The sequence below is a fragment of the Geotrypetes seraphini genome, chromosome 1 (genome assembly GCF_902459505.1).
Source record: "Geotrypetes seraphini chromosome 1, aGeoSer1.1, whole genome shotgun sequence".
In the NCBI taxonomy this organism is placed as follows: Eukaryota; Metazoa; Chordata; class Amphibia; order Gymnophiona; family Dermophiidae; genus Geotrypetes; species Geotrypetes seraphini.
In genome coordinates, this window is record NC_047084.1 from 126985747 (window position 1) to 127001416 (window position 15670).

Consider the following 15670-nt stretch of genomic DNA (forward strand, 5'->3'; position numbering starts at 1 on the left):
GGAGTTGACTTTCACATACTTACCGTCCAGGGAAAGCGTCTGTCCTTCCAGACATCAGGAATATTCAGAGGCTCCATGGTATTGGCCACATACTGGGCATACATGTAATTTAATGAGTTCATATCATGGTCCCGCCTGGAAGAAAAAGAGAAAATAAAGATGGTTGCCCTTCAAGGAGTTGAGTGTGTATGACTAACCCCTGCACAGCCTGTCCTGGTACTACAGAGCTGATCGAGACGTTTAACTATATTACCGGCCGTATTGAGATGGAAGAAGATATTCTCTTTCTCAAAGGACCCTCAGCCACAAGAGGGCATCCGCTCAAACTCAGGAAATATTTCTTCACCGAGAGAGTGGTTGATCCTTGGAACGAGCTCCCGGTGCAGCTGATCGAGGCAAACAGTGTGCAAGAATTTAAGAGCAAATGGGATGCCCATGTGGGATCCCTTAGAGGGTTAAGCCAAGGGAACCTGTCACCAGGAGTGGGATCCCTTGGATAGTAGACTTGGGGGTGGGTCAGTAGAGTGGGCAGACCTGATGGGCTATGGCCCTTATCTGCCGTCATCTTCTACGTTTCTATCTCCTTGGATACAACTGCACAGAAATTTCTCTACCAACCCACGCCACAGCTTGAATGAACCCGCTTATCTTTTGGGGAATTTTCTTTCTTTGCCTAGAACGCAGCGATAACGTAGGTGTGGAACAGTGCCCACATTCTTTTGCTTTCTTTAGCACTGCTCAGACATTCTACAATGGACACCAGCCCCATCGTCTACTGGCAAACTCTGGGAAGCATCCTGAGGCTTTTGGCTCCACCAGGGATGAAGATATGTTTTCAAACAGCTATCTAAGGGAGTCATGTTCTGTATCCTGAAGCAGCAAGGGAAAGCATGTGGAAACTGCATTCAATCTGGAGAAAGGGTTGGGGGTCTGGGAGTTAGAAAGGCTCCATTTCTGCTCAGGAGAGGGTTTTCACAGCACAGTCTCTCAGGAGAGACCCGAGACATACCTCAGGCTACAGAGCAGAGCTTGCTCTCATGGGTCAGACATTTAGACTGAAGTGCACAGCAATTTTTCCCTCCTTAAGTTTACATTACACGACTTTTGCCACAGCATAAAATCGGTTTCACTTCTTTAGGATCTTGCCAGGTACTTGGGACCTGGGTTGGCCACTGTTGGAAACAGGATAATGGGCTTGATGAACCTTTGGTCTGTCCCAGTAGGGCAATTCTTATGTTCTTATGTGAGCCAGTACAGGACAGTCGAGCCATTGTGACATCACAGATGAGGCTGGCTCTAAAGCATTGTTGGAATGAGGCATTATGACATCACAATCTCAGCTCTCTACTCTTTGGCTTTCTGCCAGGTACTTGGGACCTGGTTGGCCACTGCTGGAAACAGGATACTGGGCTTGATGGATATTTGCAATAGGACAGTTCTCATGTATTTCCTGTTGTTTTAACAACCATAATTCCTCTGTAAACCATTTGTTTGATTTTATATATTCTTCTTGTAATGGGGCCCTCATTAATTATTGCTGCATTACTAAGACTTCGCTTAACAAACCCACTTGCCCTTGCTCAGGGGTATCATCACATAAGTACAGCCAATGGTCCATTTAACCCAGTGGCCAATCCAGGTTACAAGTACCCGAGAGAAACATTCCATGCTACTGATCCAGGGCCAGCAGTGCCTTCCCCCATGTCTCTATCAATAGCAGACTATGGACTTTTCCTCTAAGAACATGACCAACCCCTTTTTAAAATTAGCTACGATGACCATGTTTTCTGGCAACACGGTCCAGAGCTTAACTATTCTCTGAGTGAAAAAACATTTCCTCCTATTGGTTTTAAAAGTATTTTCCTATAACTCCATCCAGTGTCCCCTAATGTTTGTAATTTTTGACGGAGTAAAACATCGATCTACTTGTACCTGTTCTACTCCACTCAGGATTTTGTAGACTTCAATCATATCTTCTCTCAGCGTCTTTTTTCCAAGCTGAAGAGCCATAACCGTTTTAGTCTTTCCTCATACGAGAGGAGTTTGATCCCCTTTATCATCTTGGTGGCTCTTCTTTCACCTTTTCTAATTCCACTATATATACATTACTCTCCCGGTCATTCGAGGTCAGCGATTCACAGTCCCGGTCATTCACAGTATTTTCCAACCGCGAGACACTGCGACTGCAAATAACTGGGCAGGAGAGGGCAGCCGGAGCACCTGAGAGTGAGGGAAATCACTCGTGGTATGCTCCGACCATCTCTTCCTGCACTAAAGTTGGGCCTCATCAATCAGGAGCTGCTTTGACACGCAGCTCCTGATTAGTGAAGCCCGACTTTAATGCAGGAAGCGGCAATCGGAGCATACCGCGACTGATTTCCTTCACTCGCAGGTGCTCTGGTTGCCCTCTCCTGTCTCCCCCACTAAAAACAACTATGGAAGTGACTTCAACCACACACAGCTGGTCCTAGATTCCTCGCCGGAGCGCCTGCCTCCTGTGAGGTGCCCGAATTGGAGCAATACAGGGTCATTATAATATTCTTGGTCTTATTTATCATCCTTTCCTAATAATCCCTAGCTCCCGGTTTGCTTTTATTTACTGCAGTTGCAAACTGGACAAAAGATTTCAGTGTAGTGTCCACAATGATAGCCAGATCTTTTCCTTGGGTGCCGACTCCTATGGTGGACTCTGGATTAGAGAGCTGCACGGGAACGGGGACGACGGGAATCCCGCGGGACCCGCGGGTTCCCCCTTTGGGTCACGGGGATCCTGTGGGGACGCCTCCGAGGGTCGTGGGGTTCCTGCGGGGTTGGATCGCACTCGAGCTGCGAGGCTAGTCTCTTTCTCCTTACCTGCCCTGCCACAGCACACAGCCGCACAGAAATTTTCCCGATGTCAGTGCTGACGTCGGAGGGAGGGCTTAAGCAAAGCCCTCCCTTCCTCCGACGTCAGCGCTGACATCGGGAAGACTTCCGGTCGGCTGTGTGCGGCAGGGCATGTAGGGAGAAGGCAATGGCGTACCAAAGGGGGGGAGGGGGCGGTCCGCCTCGGGTGCAGTGATGGGGGGGAGTGTGCACAGCCAGTCAGGTCCCTTACCCTTTTGGCGCTTCCCCCGACCGACCGACAACAGATCCGGCCGACAAATCTCCCTGCCCTGTAGCCGCGAATCTAAATTACCTTCTTACAGCAGCTTCAATACTCCAGCTGCTGTAAGAAGGTAATTTAGATCCGCGGCTAAAGGACAGGGAGGTTTGTCCGACCGGGCCTGTTCTGTTGTCGGTCGGATGGGGAAGCGCAACAAAGGTAAGGGGCAGGGAGGGAGAAAGGGAGGAAAGGTGGAGTGGAGAAGAAAAGACGCTTAAGGGAAATGGGTAAAACTGAGGGGGAGAAGGACGCTGAAAGCACTGGGGTAGACAAAGGGGTGGAGAAGGACGCTGAAAGGACATGGGGAAGACAGGGGGGAAGGACGCTGAAAGGACATGGGGAAGACAGAGGGGGAGAAGGACGCTGAAAGGACATGGAGAAGACAAAGGGGTGGAGAAGGACGCTGAAAGGACATGGAGAAGACAAAGGGGTGGAGAAGGACGCTGAAAGGACATGGGGAGGACGGGAGGGGGGGAGAAGTACGCTGAAAGGACATTGAGAAGACAGGGGGGAGAAGGACACTGAAAGCACATGTGAAAGACAGAGGGGGGAGAAGGACGCTGAAAGGACATGGAGAAGACAAAGGGGTGGAGAAGGACGCTGAAAGGACATGGAGAGGGGGGGAGAAGGACGCTGAAAGGACATGGGGAAGAGAAAGTGGGGAGAAGACGCTGGCAGGGAAGAAGACAGAGATGCCAGACTATGGGGGGAGCGGAGGGAAGAAGATGGGTGCCAGACCAATTTGGAAGGGGGAGAAAGGGAGAGGCACAGTAACAGAGCAAATGGAAGACGCAGAGAGAAGAGAGACAGTGGATGGAAGGAATTGAATGAGAACATGAGGAAAGCAGAAACCAGGCAACAAAGGTAGGAAAAAAATTCTTTTTTTTTGCTTCAGGATAAAGTAGTATATTAGTTGAAACATAGAAAATGAGGGCAGAAAAGGGCCACGGCCCATCTAGTCTGCCCACACTAATGGCCCACCCCTTAACTACCTTCATGAAGAGATCCCACATGCCAATCCCATCTTTTCTTAAAATCTGGCATGCTGCTGGCCTCAATTACCTGTTGTGGAAGATTATTCCAGTGGTCAACCACCCTTTCGGTGAAGAAATATTTTCTGGTGTCGCCATGAAATTTCCTACCCCTGATTTTCAACAGATGCCCTCTTGTTGCTGTGGGTCCTTTAAGGAAAATGAGATCCTCTTCCACCTCGATACGGCCCGTGACATATTTGAACGTCTCGATCATGTCTCCCCTCTCTCTGCGTTCCTCGAGTGAGTACAGCTGCAACTTACCCAGTCGTTCCTCATACGGGAGATCCTTGAGTCCTGAGACCATCCTGGTGGCCATTCGCTGAACCGACTCAACTCTCCGCACATCTTTTTGATAATGCGGCCTCCAGAATTGTACACAGTATTCCAGATGGGGTCTCACCATGGATCTGTACAACGGCATTATGACCTCGGGCTTACGGCTGACGAAACTTCTACAGATACAGCCCATGATTTGTCTAGCCCTGGATGAAGCTTTCTCCACTTGATTGGCAGTCTTCATGTTTTCGCTAATGATCACCCCCAAGTCACGTTCTGCTACAGTCCTTGCTAGGATCTCACCATTTAGGGTGTAAGTCCTGCATGGATTTTTGCCGCCAAGGTGCATGACCATGCATTTTTTGCCATTGAAACTTAGTTGCCAAGTCTCTGACCAATGCTCCAGCAGGAGTAGGTCCTGCGTCATACTATCGGGCATTGAGCTTTTGTCGGGCACTGTGCTTTCATCTGTTGTGCGGTTGCCTACTATGTTGCAATAGTTTGGCATCATCAGCGAATAATGTAATTTTACCTCGAAGCCCCTCAGCCAAGTCTCTTACGAAGATGTTAAATAGGATCGGGCCCAAGACCGAGCCCTGCGGCACTCCGCTGATCACCTCCGTCGTATCGGAGAGGGTACCGTTTACCACTACCCTCTGAAGTCTACCTCTAAGCCAGTCCCTAACCCATGCGATTAATGTTTCACCCAATCCCATCGAACCCATCTTGCTCAATAACCTGCGGTGTGGGACGCTATCAAATGCTTTGCTGAAGTCCAAGTACACGACGTCCAGGGACTTCCCTATATCCAGCTTTCTTGTTACCCAGTCAAAGAAGCTGATCAGATTTGATTGGCAGGATCTTCCCTTCGTAAAACCATGTTGATGGGGAATCTCGTAGTTGTGTTGATAAAAATTTATAAACATTAGAGGCTCTGGTAGAAACCCGTTTACAAAGTATGTATTCTTCCCAATTAATATTTCCAAATTAATAAAGTCTTTTTGCTTATTTTTAAATGGGTTTCTACCAGAGCCTTTAATTCAGTAACATAATTAACTGAAATAACTATTTCTGAAGTTTATAGGGACAAGCGGGGATGTAGGGGATTCCTCGCGGGGACGGAGGGGATTCTTCGCAGGGACGGAGGGATTCCTTGCGGGGACGGGTGGGAGTCCTCACGGGGACGGGTGGGACTTTGGCAGGGACGGATGGGATTTCTGTCCTCGTGCAACTCTCTAATCCGTCCCCCCGAGAGGATCCTGGAGGGCTCCCAAAAGGTCCAGGTCCTCATCTACAGAAAACTGCTCCTCAGGAACAAAATCTTCGTACCAAGCTACCAGCAGCTGCTTGGATGAGGGAGGAGGAGGAGGAGGGACGTGACTGGTGTTGAGGGTGGCTGGACTGGAGTGGATGCGGAGGGAACATCCCCTCCCCCCCTCCCGAATTCCCCAGGTGGAAGCAGGACCCCCGGCCACTTGAAAGTAAGCCTTGCATAAGGCAAAAAGAAAATCAGAGGGGAAACTCTCTGGCGGCTCAATGGGACTCACTGCCAAAGCAGAAGACCCATCAGAAACCTACCCCTGTCTTTCCAATACAAGGTCACCCGAGGCTGCAGACAAAATGGAGGTGCTTCCTGCCAAAAATGGAGAGGTTCCCGCCGAAAACGACCCCTCCAAGGCCTGTAGCGTCTGGGAAGCCTGAACTGTCCCAGCCGCTAAAGCAGGCAAGCCAGCAGCCACGAAAAGGGAATCCCCAGCAGAATCGGCGGTAAGGGAATCCTTTTTTACCCTAATTGTCAGCGGCTAGGAAACCCCTGCGTGGGCGGCGAAGGAAACCTGGCCTTCCCCGCTGTCAGCTGCCGGTTCGCGAATCACTCGTGAAAGGCTACCCCTTCGCGGTGGCCTGCACAGGCCAGCCGCAAGTGCCTCGCGTCTGGAGCACAGTGAGCACTTTCTCCCGGTGAAAGTGCTCATTGAGCAATACGTGACCTAGCTGTAAAACAAAAGTGCTGGTTAATACAAAAATCAATTACTCAGCACTGAACAACCTCTTCAGGCCGGCAATGCCTCAGGATTTTTGAGTTTGTTTATTTTTATAGAACAGACTCCACTGGCTCTCAAAGTTGTATTTCTTGCCTGTATTGGTAGCAAGGCTTACAGCTGAGGCACCTCTACAAAATTTTGGGGAAGTAGAGGAAGGGGGGGGACCAAGCACAAGACCTGGCAAGTGTAACATAGTAGATGATGGCAGATAAAGATCTGCATAGTCCATCCTGTCTGCCCAACCTGATTCAATTAAAAAAAAAAAAGTTTTCTTCTTCTTAGCTATTTCTGGGCAAGAATCCAAAGCTCTGCCCAGTACTGTGCTTAGGTTCCAACTACTGAAGTCTTCATCAAAGCTCACTCCAGCCCATCTACAGCATCCCAAGGTCGGACGGACGGACCCCTAAACAAGGTCCCTCTAAGCTCCGTCCAGCACCAGAATGGGGACAAGGAGCCCTAAACAAATGCCAACAGCCCTAACAAGGGGAGATGGGTACAGCTCACCAAGACCAACACCTGCTGGAGACAGAGAAAACAGACTTTGGGATCGGATTTTCAGGTTAGCCCTAATGAATATACATTGAGCAGATTTGCATGCCTGTCACTTCCATTATATGCAAAACTCTCTCATGCATATTCATTAGGGTAGCCTGAAAACCCGATTGGCCTGGTGGTCCTCCAGGACAGGGTTGGGAACCACTGTTGTAAACAATACGATGAAACCTTCCCCCCTCAGATGGCGGCCAAAAACGCAAACAGGATGCTAGGAATTATTAAAAAAGGGATGGTTAACAAGACTAAGAATGTTATAATGCCCCTGTATTGCTCCATGGTGCGACCTCACCTGAAGTACTGCGTTCAATTCTGGTCTCCTTACTTCAAGAAAGATATAGCGGCACTAGAAAAGGTTCAAAGAAGAGCAATGAAGATGATAAAGGGGATGGAACTGCTCTCATATGAGGAAAGACTAATAAGGTTAGGGCTCTTCAGCTTGGAAAAGAGACAGCTGAGGGGAGATATGATTGAAGTCTACTAAATCCTGAGTGATTTAGAATGTGTACAAGTGGATCGATTTTTCACTGTGTCAAAAATTACAAAGAATAGGGGACACTCGATGAAGTTACAGCAAAATACTTTTAAAACCAATAGGAGGAAATATGTTAAGAAAGGTTTGGACAATTTCCTGGAGGAAAAGTCCATAGTCTGTAATTGAGAAAGACATGGAGGAAACCACCGCTTGCCCTGGATCAGTAGCATGGAATGTTGCTACTCCATGGTTATTGGCCAGGTACTAATGACCTGCATTGGCCACCGTGAGAACAGGCTACTGGGCTTGATAGACCATTGGTCTGACCCAGTAAGGCTATTCTTATGTTCTTATTACAACTGCACTTCTAAGAGAAGGTTCAGAGAATGAGCAAGCCACATGCTGTACAATCCTCAGCCTTATCCGAAGTCTCAATAAGGGGTGACCATGATTTGTCTATTGGAATAATATCATGGACCCCAAAGTTCCATATTTAAAACTATATAATAGGAGAACAGGTTTCAAGGAAGAGGTTTGTCAACTGTTCATGTAGAAGCCAATATGCTTAACACAGAAAATTAGGGTATTGGGCCGATTCTTGAAATGGCACCTAGCGGTTGAATGATAATTATACTCAACGACACCCAGGAGTTAGGCCCAAATTCTTCTGGTAAATGTTCTGCCTGCAAACAAAAGTCAGACTACAGGGAAATCTGAAGTCATTTCAGGTCTTAACACAAAGCAGGTTTGTACAACAAGCACATGGCCACCCTTGCATTTGAGTCTTTCTACCTTCGATCGATCCATTACACCATCTGACTGATCATATCTTAAAGAGCCTTTACATTATAGGGCAGTAGTCCCCAAACCTATTCTGGGGGCCCCTAGCCGGTCAGGTTTTCAGGATACCCCCAACAAATATGTACGACATGGCCCAAGCCACTGAATATACTGTATTTATAGTTTGGGACTCAGTGTTTAATGCTATCTATGTGTTTCGAGTCCAGCTATGATATACTGGACTGGGGAATGATTGACCAGGTTGGAGTTTATAAGGTCATGGAGGGAAAATTGCCTCTTTTCTGCTTGCATTTTCAAATTATCTGGTATGCCCAGATTAACTCAGGTATCTACTAGGGTTAGGCAACCTTTAATCCTATGGTCCTCAAATACATGACCCATTCTCTTCAGTGCTACCAGAGTCTCTCTATTCTCACATTCCCTAGCTCAGGATGTAACTTTTAATCCTACTGGCCCCTTCCCTCTGCATCAGAGATCCTAATTCTAAGGTGGCTAACTGCAATTTCTCTCCTGTACCCTGCAAGCAATTTTCTCTTTTTAGCCTACACACAAGTGAAGTCTGTAGAAAGTGAGATATCCTGTTTGTACTGAAGCAGGATCATTGCAGCACTTTTGATATCTGCAGTGTACCTTGATGTCTAGAAACTCAGACAGCAATGTTGAGGACAGAACACTGGCCTACATAAGAAAGCAGAAACTAAAGAAGGTCCATTTTCCTCCAAAACCTTGCTCTCTTCCAGGAGACATCAGAATTTCTCAGATTAGAAGCAATGCTCGCTCACCTTTTGATAGCCATGGCTGATTCTTCCACATCCTTACTCTCCGTATGGAGGACACTGGAGAAGGAATTCTATAAACAGAGAAGTCTGGTCAGAAAAGGCACCACACCATACACCAGCTAATTCCAGAGCACCAATTTCAACTTCTGGCTTTTGTTCTATCATTCATCCCATGCCAACATAAGAGTCACCATACTGGCAGACCGAAGGTCCATCAAGTACAATATTCTGTTTCTAACAGTGGCCAATCCAGGTCACAAGTACTTGGCAAGATCCCAAGAAAGTAAAAACAGATTTTATGCTGCTTATCCTAGAAATAGGCATTGGATTTTCCCAAGTCCATTTCATTAATGGCTTATGAACTTTTCTTTTTAGGAAATTATCCAAACTTTTTTTTTTAATCATGCTATACTAACTGTTTTCACTACATTCTCTGGCAATGAATTCCAGAGCTTACCAACACATTGAATGAAGAAATATTTTCTATGTTGTTTTAATCTATTACTTAGTAGCTTCATTGCATGCCCTCTAGTCATAGGTTTGTTTTTTGGGGGGAAAGTGTAAACAAACAATTCACATCTACCCACACTATTTTATAGACCTCTATCATATCTCCCCTGAGTCATCTCTTCTCCAAGACTTTCCTCATAGACTGTGGAGAAATCAGTTAGCTTAGCAGGGGTTAAAAAAGATTTGCATAATTTCATAAAAGAGAAGGCCATAGGCCATTGAGATGGCTTGGGGAAATCCACTGCTTATTCCTAGGATAAGCAGCATAAAATCTGTTTTACTACTTGGGATCTAGGTAGATAATTCTTATGTTATGTTCAAATGGCAGTTGAAATTTAATGTGAACAAATGCAAAGTGATGCACATTGGGAAGAATAATCCAAATCAAATAGTTACCAGATGCTATGCACCCGAGAAAAAGACAGGTGTCATTGTAGACGATGTGCTGAAATCTTCCGCCTCCCGACTCTAGAGAAGTATTGAAAAAGACCAGCCAATGGAGCCACCAGAACTTCCCTAAGTTTCTTCAGTAGACAAACATGATTTAATGAGACGGAGTCAGCATGGGTTCAGCCGAGGGAGATCTTGCCTCACCAATTTGCTTGAATTCTTTGAAGGTGTGAATAAACATGTGGATAACCATGAGCTGGTTGATGCAGTGTATCTAGATTTCCAGAAGACTTTTAACAAAGTTCCTCATGAGAGGGTCCTGAGAAAATTAAAGAGCCATGGGATAGAAGGCAATGTTCAATTGTGGATTAAGAACTGGTTATCGGATAGAAAACAGAGGGTAGGGTTGAATGGCCATTTTTTTCAATACAGGAGAGAAAACAGTGGAGTGACACAGGGATCTGTGCTGGAATTGGTGCTATTTAACTTATTTATAAATGATCTGGAAATTGGAACTATGAGCGAGGTGACTAAATCTGCAGATGACACTAAACTGTTCAAAGTTATTAAAACACATGCGAACTGTGAAAAACTGCAAGAAGACCTTAGGAAATTGGAAGACTGGGCATCCAAATTGCATTTGTCCACATTGAATTTCATCTGCCAAGTGATGCACATTGGGAAGAATACCCAAATCATAGTTATCGGATGCTAGGGACCACCTTGGGGGTCAGCGCTCAAGAAAAGGATCTAGACTATACGCTGAAACCTTCTGCCCAATGTGTGGTGGCAGCGGCCAAGAAGGCAATTATTAGAAAAGGGATGGTTAACAAGACTGAATATATTATAATGCTTAATCTTTGTAAACCGCATAGAACTTCACGGTATTGCGGTATATAAGCTGTTATTATTATTATTATAATGCCTCTATATCGCTCCACAGTGCGAGCTCACCTGGAGTATTGCGTTCAGTTCTGGTCTCCTTATTTCAAAAGAGATATAGTGGCACTAGAAAATGTTCAAAGAAGAGCGACCAAAATGATAAAGGGGATGGAATGCCTCTCGTATGAGGAAAGACTAAAACGTTTAGGGCTCTTTAGCTTGGAAAAGAGACAACTTTAAACCCCCTCTTCTCTTCCTCTCTCCTCCCTCTTCCTTTTAGCCTCATTCAAATTGTACATCGCCTTGAACCTTTGTAGGCATAGAGAGACTCACAAATCGTAGCTCAGTTTAGATATGACTGAAGACTACAAATCATGAGTGGTGTTGAACAGATACAAGTGGATTAATTTTTTACTGCATCAAGATTTACAAAGACTAGGGGACACTCGATGAAGTTACAGAGTAATACTTTTAAAACCAATAGAAGGAAATATTTTTTCACTCAGAGAATAGTCAAGCTCTGGAACACGTTGCCAGAGGATGTGGTAAGAACAGTTAATGAGCTGGTTTTAAAAAAGGTTTGGACAAATTCCTGGAGGAAAAGTCCATAGTCTTGTTGAGACAGACATGGGACAGTAGCATGGAATGGTGCTTCAATTTGGGTTTTTGCCAGGATTGGCCTCTGCGAAGACGGGATACTGGGCTAGATGGACCATTCATCTGCCCAGTAAGGCTATTCTTATGTTCTTAGTACCCTCCGATGTACAGCATCCAGCCCCATTGCTTTGTCCTCACACAGTTTCTAGAATCCCGTGGATTACAGGGCCCGAGGCAACATGGATTCACTAGAGGCAGGTCTTATCAGACAAATCTGATTAATCTCTTTGACTGGGTGATGAGAGAACTGGAGAGAGGGAGAGCACTATTTGTGGTGTATTTAGACAAGACTGGGCAGGATGTTGCAGCTGCAGAAGTGGTCACTTGACATGGGTGTTGCCCAGAAGACCTTCTGAGAGTGTGGCATCCTTCAGTGGATCTTTGTGTCATATCAACAGCAAAGTCTCCCAGTTTTGTTCAAGGCTCAGATCATACAGCAGACTAGCATCAGACGCCTTTCTCCTTTACTGGGGGATGGGTCCTCTTTATGTGTATCTTCCAGTCCTTCTCATAGAGAAGACTTTGCTGTAAGACAAACAAGATCGGCACATTATTGGCCGAAACAGGTCTTGGTTCCCCTCTTCTTCTGAGAGTGTAACTCAGACGCTCTATCTGAAGAACCTACAAGTCAGAGGTTACAAGGGCCTACACCTTTGTTGTAAAAAAAGTCAGCCTCTCCCCCACAAGTAGGTCTTCCATGACAGTTATTTTATGGCTGCTATGCTCTGCTGGAGCTAGTCGAAAGCCGTAATAGAGATAAGTTCTGGCTGCCAGGCAGTTGCAGCCAATTTTCCTCTTCTTTTCAGGATGAAGAATGAACATCAGTTACAAACCGAACAGGAAACATTCAAAGCAGGCAAGATCTTACTGCGACGCCATCTTGTCTCTCCCCCAGTATGGCTATTCTTATGTTCATCTTTTGTGATTGATTAAATGCGACTGGACTAGTGCAGCATTCAGTGATTGTTTGGGGATGTGTCTAAAGATGTCTGAATTCATTTTTTTTTACAAATATCAAGATATATTCACACTATGGACACTCGACATGTAGAAAAATTAGAAGATTGACCAATGCTGTAGTCTTAGAGCCGCGTTGGTACAGTCACAATTCAGTGACCTTTACAACACGCTGTGGCTCCTATCGGTGTTATGTCTTCTTCCCCTTATGAGGGGGTGTTGAAAAGTTCTCAGTCCAACCACCCAACTTCCTCATTTCTGAGCGATATTTTGCCTCTGTACCTGAAAAAGAGTGTTCTCATTTCATTAAGAGCCAATTTGCAGAAACAAAATTCTCTGTTTTGATGTAGTTTCAGATCGTTGATTGAACCATCTCCAGGTCATTCTCTTCTTGGTTGGGCTGAGAACTTTTCGGCGTCCCCTGGCATATGCACACAACACACTCTTCCCATTCTTTCAGCACAGAGGGAGTTGTCTTCATTGAAGTGCATTGGCTGTTCCCATGTTTCATGTTTTTTCCCACCAAAATGGCAGGAAAAAGCCTACAAAACTTTGTATTTTTGGATGTCGTTAACTCTTTCGGAATCAGTGCACACTTAATAATATTGCTCCCATAATGAATAAAAATTACAAAACTAAAGAAATCTGTATGATACAACACAAACACGTTTGGGCTGCTCATGCCTAGTAGATACCCCCAGGGGACAATAAATTGGTAGGTCTTGTTGGGCGGAAAGGATTATCCAGGGCCCAGAGTCTTCTTGGTCTCTGGGCACTGCACTGTTTCCAGCTAAAGGGAGGAGGATTGTTCAGTCCACTCTACACAGAGAGGTCGTGTGAACTATAAGAGGGCATCCAGGGATGACTAGTTCAGCAATCAGCTCAGCATGGTAGAAAAAGGAACCGTGTGGCATGACTGCTTCCCTATTGGGCCAGCAATACCACTGAGCCAGGTAAAAGCACCAGGTCAGGGCCTCCAGAACAGGTTAGCAGTAAACCATCTGGGGAATAAAACGGTACAGAAATGTTAAAAATAAATCAATAAATACTCCTCCTTGACTTGAGAGAATAGGAGATTTTCTTATCCTAGGCCGGCACAACCTAATCGTTAAAACTTCAGAAAAAGATACTTCCCCTCCCAAGCCGTGAGTACATATAGTCTCACCAGATACCCTCCTACGGGATGGAAAATGATCAGAGACGTGCTCTGGAAACAGCGTAAGAACACTCTTTCCATGTACGAGTTATCATCCAACATGTCCTGAATTAGGGCCTAGCTCCAGGGTTCGTATGAGGTTAATATTTCCCACTGCGCATCATGACATGTTCTTTCCTGCCCCACTGTTTGTCCGTGCACGCTTCCATTTTGTTTTGCTTTCACAGCCTGTAGGCAAAAAAACAACTAGCAGCTTCCTGTTCTCATAGTTACATGTTGTATGTCATCCATTCCCTGCAGTCTCCAAGATCTGCCTGGTTTCTTGCCACAGCCCAAAGTTCAACTCCAGAGCCCTTAGTCCTTTTCTATATTTTCCACTCGTCCCAACAGAGCAATCATCTCCATCTTGGGCTTAGGAAGCAACACATTCCAAGCTCTCTCTCCTTCCGGAATTTGCACCATTTCTTCCACCAGTTAATTGAACATCTCTCTCTTCAGTTATTCAAGGTCCATCTTCCAGAAATTCAAAATCCACAGCCAGTCGGGCAAGAGAAGAGCATTTTGTTAACCACGCTGCAGAAAGACTCTTGGGGGGGTTGACGGCAATCAAGGTTTCTTTCAACACCGGCTGCCGGAAGCCGAATTAAGTCCCAAAGTACCAGAAGCAGCTCTCCCTGTGTTTCATTGATTATGCCAAGGCTTTTGGCTGTGTTGAGTAAAACAAGCTTTGGGAAGCACTGAGTGAGGAAGGAGTGCCAGCGCACCTGATGGGGTTAAACAGATTGCTCTACGACAATCAAACAGCTACAGTTCGAACCAGGTATGGAGATACAGAATGGTTCAAGAATGGCCTTTTCTACTGCTACTATTTATCACTTATATAAAAGCATACGCAGCGCTGTACATATTGACATTTATAGACAGTCCCTACTCAGAAGAGCTTACAATTTAACTTGGACAGACAGACATGACATATAGGGTTGAGGATGCAGAACCCAAGGTGAGAGGAGTTAGGAGTCGAAAGCACTCTCAAAGAGGTGAACTGACATTTATAGACAGTCCCTGCTCTGAAGAGCTTACCATCTAACTTGGACAGACAGAAGTAGTATAATGGGTACACCTCATGTCATGACATAGAGCAGGGGTGCCCACACTTTTTGGGCTTGTGAGCTACTTTTAAAATGACCAAGTCAAAATGATCTACCAACAATAAAATTAAAAAAAACCACAAAGCACACTGTACGCATAGAAAATGTTAATTATCATTCCTATTCCAGGGTTTTTCAAAGAGGTCAAAGCAGACGACTCTATGCACTGTCACCTCACTAACAACCATACAAAAACAGACAAATACCCCCCTCCCTTTTTACTAAACCACGATAGCAGTTTTTAGCACAGGGAGCTGCGCTGAATGCCCAGTGCTGCTCTCGATGCTCATAGGCTCCCTGTGCTAAAAACCTCTATTGTGGTTTAGTAAAAGGGGACCATATTGTAAAATATAGACAGCAGATATAAATTCAGACACATTTTGATCACTAAATTTAAAATAAAATCATTTTTCCTACCTTGTCTGGTGATTTCATGAGTCTCTGGTTGCACTTTGTTCTTCTGATTGTGCATCCAATCTTTCTTCCCTTCTTTTAGCCTGTATGCTTCCTCTCCTCCAGACCTCATTCCTTCCCCCAACTTTTCCTTCCTCTTCCCTGCCCTTTCTTTCTCTCTGCCTCCCTTTCTTTTTTTTTCTGTTTCTCTTCTTTCCTTCTGTCTCCCTGCCTGCCCTTTTTCTTTCTTTCTCCCTGCCCTCCCCCAAGCCACTGCCATCGGGGACCAGGACCCAAATTGCCACCAATAAAAGGCCTGAAAGCCGACGCCGCCCCAAGCTGTCCCTGCTTCGGCGACCAGCATTCCTCTCCCCGACGTCAATTCTGCCGTCGGGGAGAGGAAGACTGATTGGCCCAAGATCGCATTCGACCTATTGGGGGAAATGCTGCCAGGTCCTGCCTTCGCGGAAACA

The 15670-nt window shown here is 45.7% G+C and overlaps 1 protein-coding gene across 5 annotated transcripts in view; it reads right to left on the reverse strand.

Annotated features, from left to right (window-relative positions):
• PDE5A (phosphodiesterase 5A) overlaps positions 1-15670 on the reverse strand; it is a 323063-nt gene that overhangs the window by 104890 nt on the left and 202503 nt on the right. For all 5 annotated transcript variants that reach the window (XM_033938157.1, XM_033938176.1, XM_033938166.1 and 2 more), the window contains 2 exons: positions 9108-9175; positions 24-135 (listed from right to left, as the gene is read on the reverse strand). In XM_033938157.1, coding sequence (XP_033794048.1) covers positions 24-135; positions 9108-9175 — 180 coding nt within the window. The remainder of the gene's footprint in view (positions 1-23; positions 136-9107; positions 9176-15670) is intronic.